At 41.1% G+C, this 1,137-nt stretch overlaps 1 protein-coding gene across 4 annotated transcripts in view; it reads right to left on the reverse strand.

The window, feature by feature from the left end:
• LOC101847344 (MAGUK p55 subfamily member 5) overlaps positions 1–920 on the reverse strand; it is a 72,680-nt gene extending 71,760 nt beyond the window's left edge. For all 4 annotated transcript variants that reach the window (XR_004858573.1, XR_004858572.1, XM_035969946.1 and 1 more), the window contains exon 1: positions 842–920. Coding sequence is in view for 2 of the 4 variants with exons in the window: in XM_035969946.1 (XP_035825839.1) it covers positions 842–905 (64 nt within the window). In the remaining 2 variants the exon portion in view is untranslated. The remainder of the gene's footprint in view (positions 1–841) is intronic.
• Between the last annotated feature and the right edge of the window lie 217 nt (positions 921–1,137).

Consider the following 1,137-nt stretch of genomic DNA (forward strand, 5'->3'; position numbering starts at 1 on the left):
AAGAAGCCAATGAGTAGCAGTAGAAAGGCTGCAGAAAGAATCAGGAGCCCAGAGGAGGGGGCAAAGGAGGTGAAGGGGTGGGGGGCAGAAAGAGGAGACGAAAGCAGACGACAGAACATTGCTAGAGAGTAGGAAAGGAGGTGAAAGGAGACAAATTTAGAGAAGAAAATGTTTTGGTCGCTACCCGGGACCTTTTAATGAGAGGCGAACACCTTAACCTCTAGGCCACGAGAGCCCCCGGTTCACCCTTTGACCAGTCAGAGGTTCTTTAACGACATTTTATCAAACTGCATGAAGATTTGTGCCAAAGTAGTCATGCCAATTTATTTTACATTGACAAAAGATCTATCTAGATCTAGATAGCATTCAAAATATTGTATATTTGGCTTAGATATCCATTTGAAATTAAAATAATGTATTTTTCATTTAGATAATATATAAGAAGGTTGGTCTGGACAATAGCTCCTCCCCTTTCCTCATTAACAGTGTTTAAATCGTTTTCATGGCTTATTGGAAAGAAAGTTTATGCTCTTGACCTAGTCGAGTCCGGAGACAGTTTGGTTGCCTGTGCGTGCTGTGTGTCAGTTTAGTATGTAGCACAGAAGATTTGAGCAACAGTTGCGTTGCCGGAAAGTTGTGACAAAAAACAAATTTTTCAGTCTCCAAAAACCCGAGTTGCCTGTGCGCGCGGTGCTTATCTATTTCATGGTTTACATTTGGGCGAGAAAACAGTTATGCAACTAAAGTTGCCCTGTGCACGCCTAGCCTAATACTACCTGCATGCAGTGTAATTATTACACAACAGTGAGTCCTGAGCTGAAAACAGGACAGAAAGTCCTACCTAAGAGCTTTGTCTTATGATCTGTAGTCTGGGCGAAAAGAATAACATAGCCGTTAAGATCCATGCGTGACCAGCGGTCAAAGCTCACAAGGCTGTGGATTTTCGTTAAAAATCGTTGTGGTCTTCGTTTGGGCGAGGAAAACGTTGATGACTGTTGTGAAGAGAAACAAAACACGTGATATGTTAGGGAAAATACAACACAGTAGAGCTTTATATTCTAGTATATCATGTGGAACAAATATAAGGTTACTACAGATTGAAAATGTTGCTTATTTGGGCCACATTGTAATTATTAT

Source organism: Aplysia californica, unplaced genomic scaffold (genome assembly GCF_000002075.1).
Source record: "Aplysia californica isolate F4 #8 unplaced genomic scaffold, AplCal3.0 scaffold00199, whole genome shotgun sequence".
In the NCBI taxonomy this organism is placed as follows: domain Eukaryota; kingdom Metazoa; phylum Mollusca; class Gastropoda; order Aplysiida; family Aplysiidae; genus Aplysia; species Aplysia californica.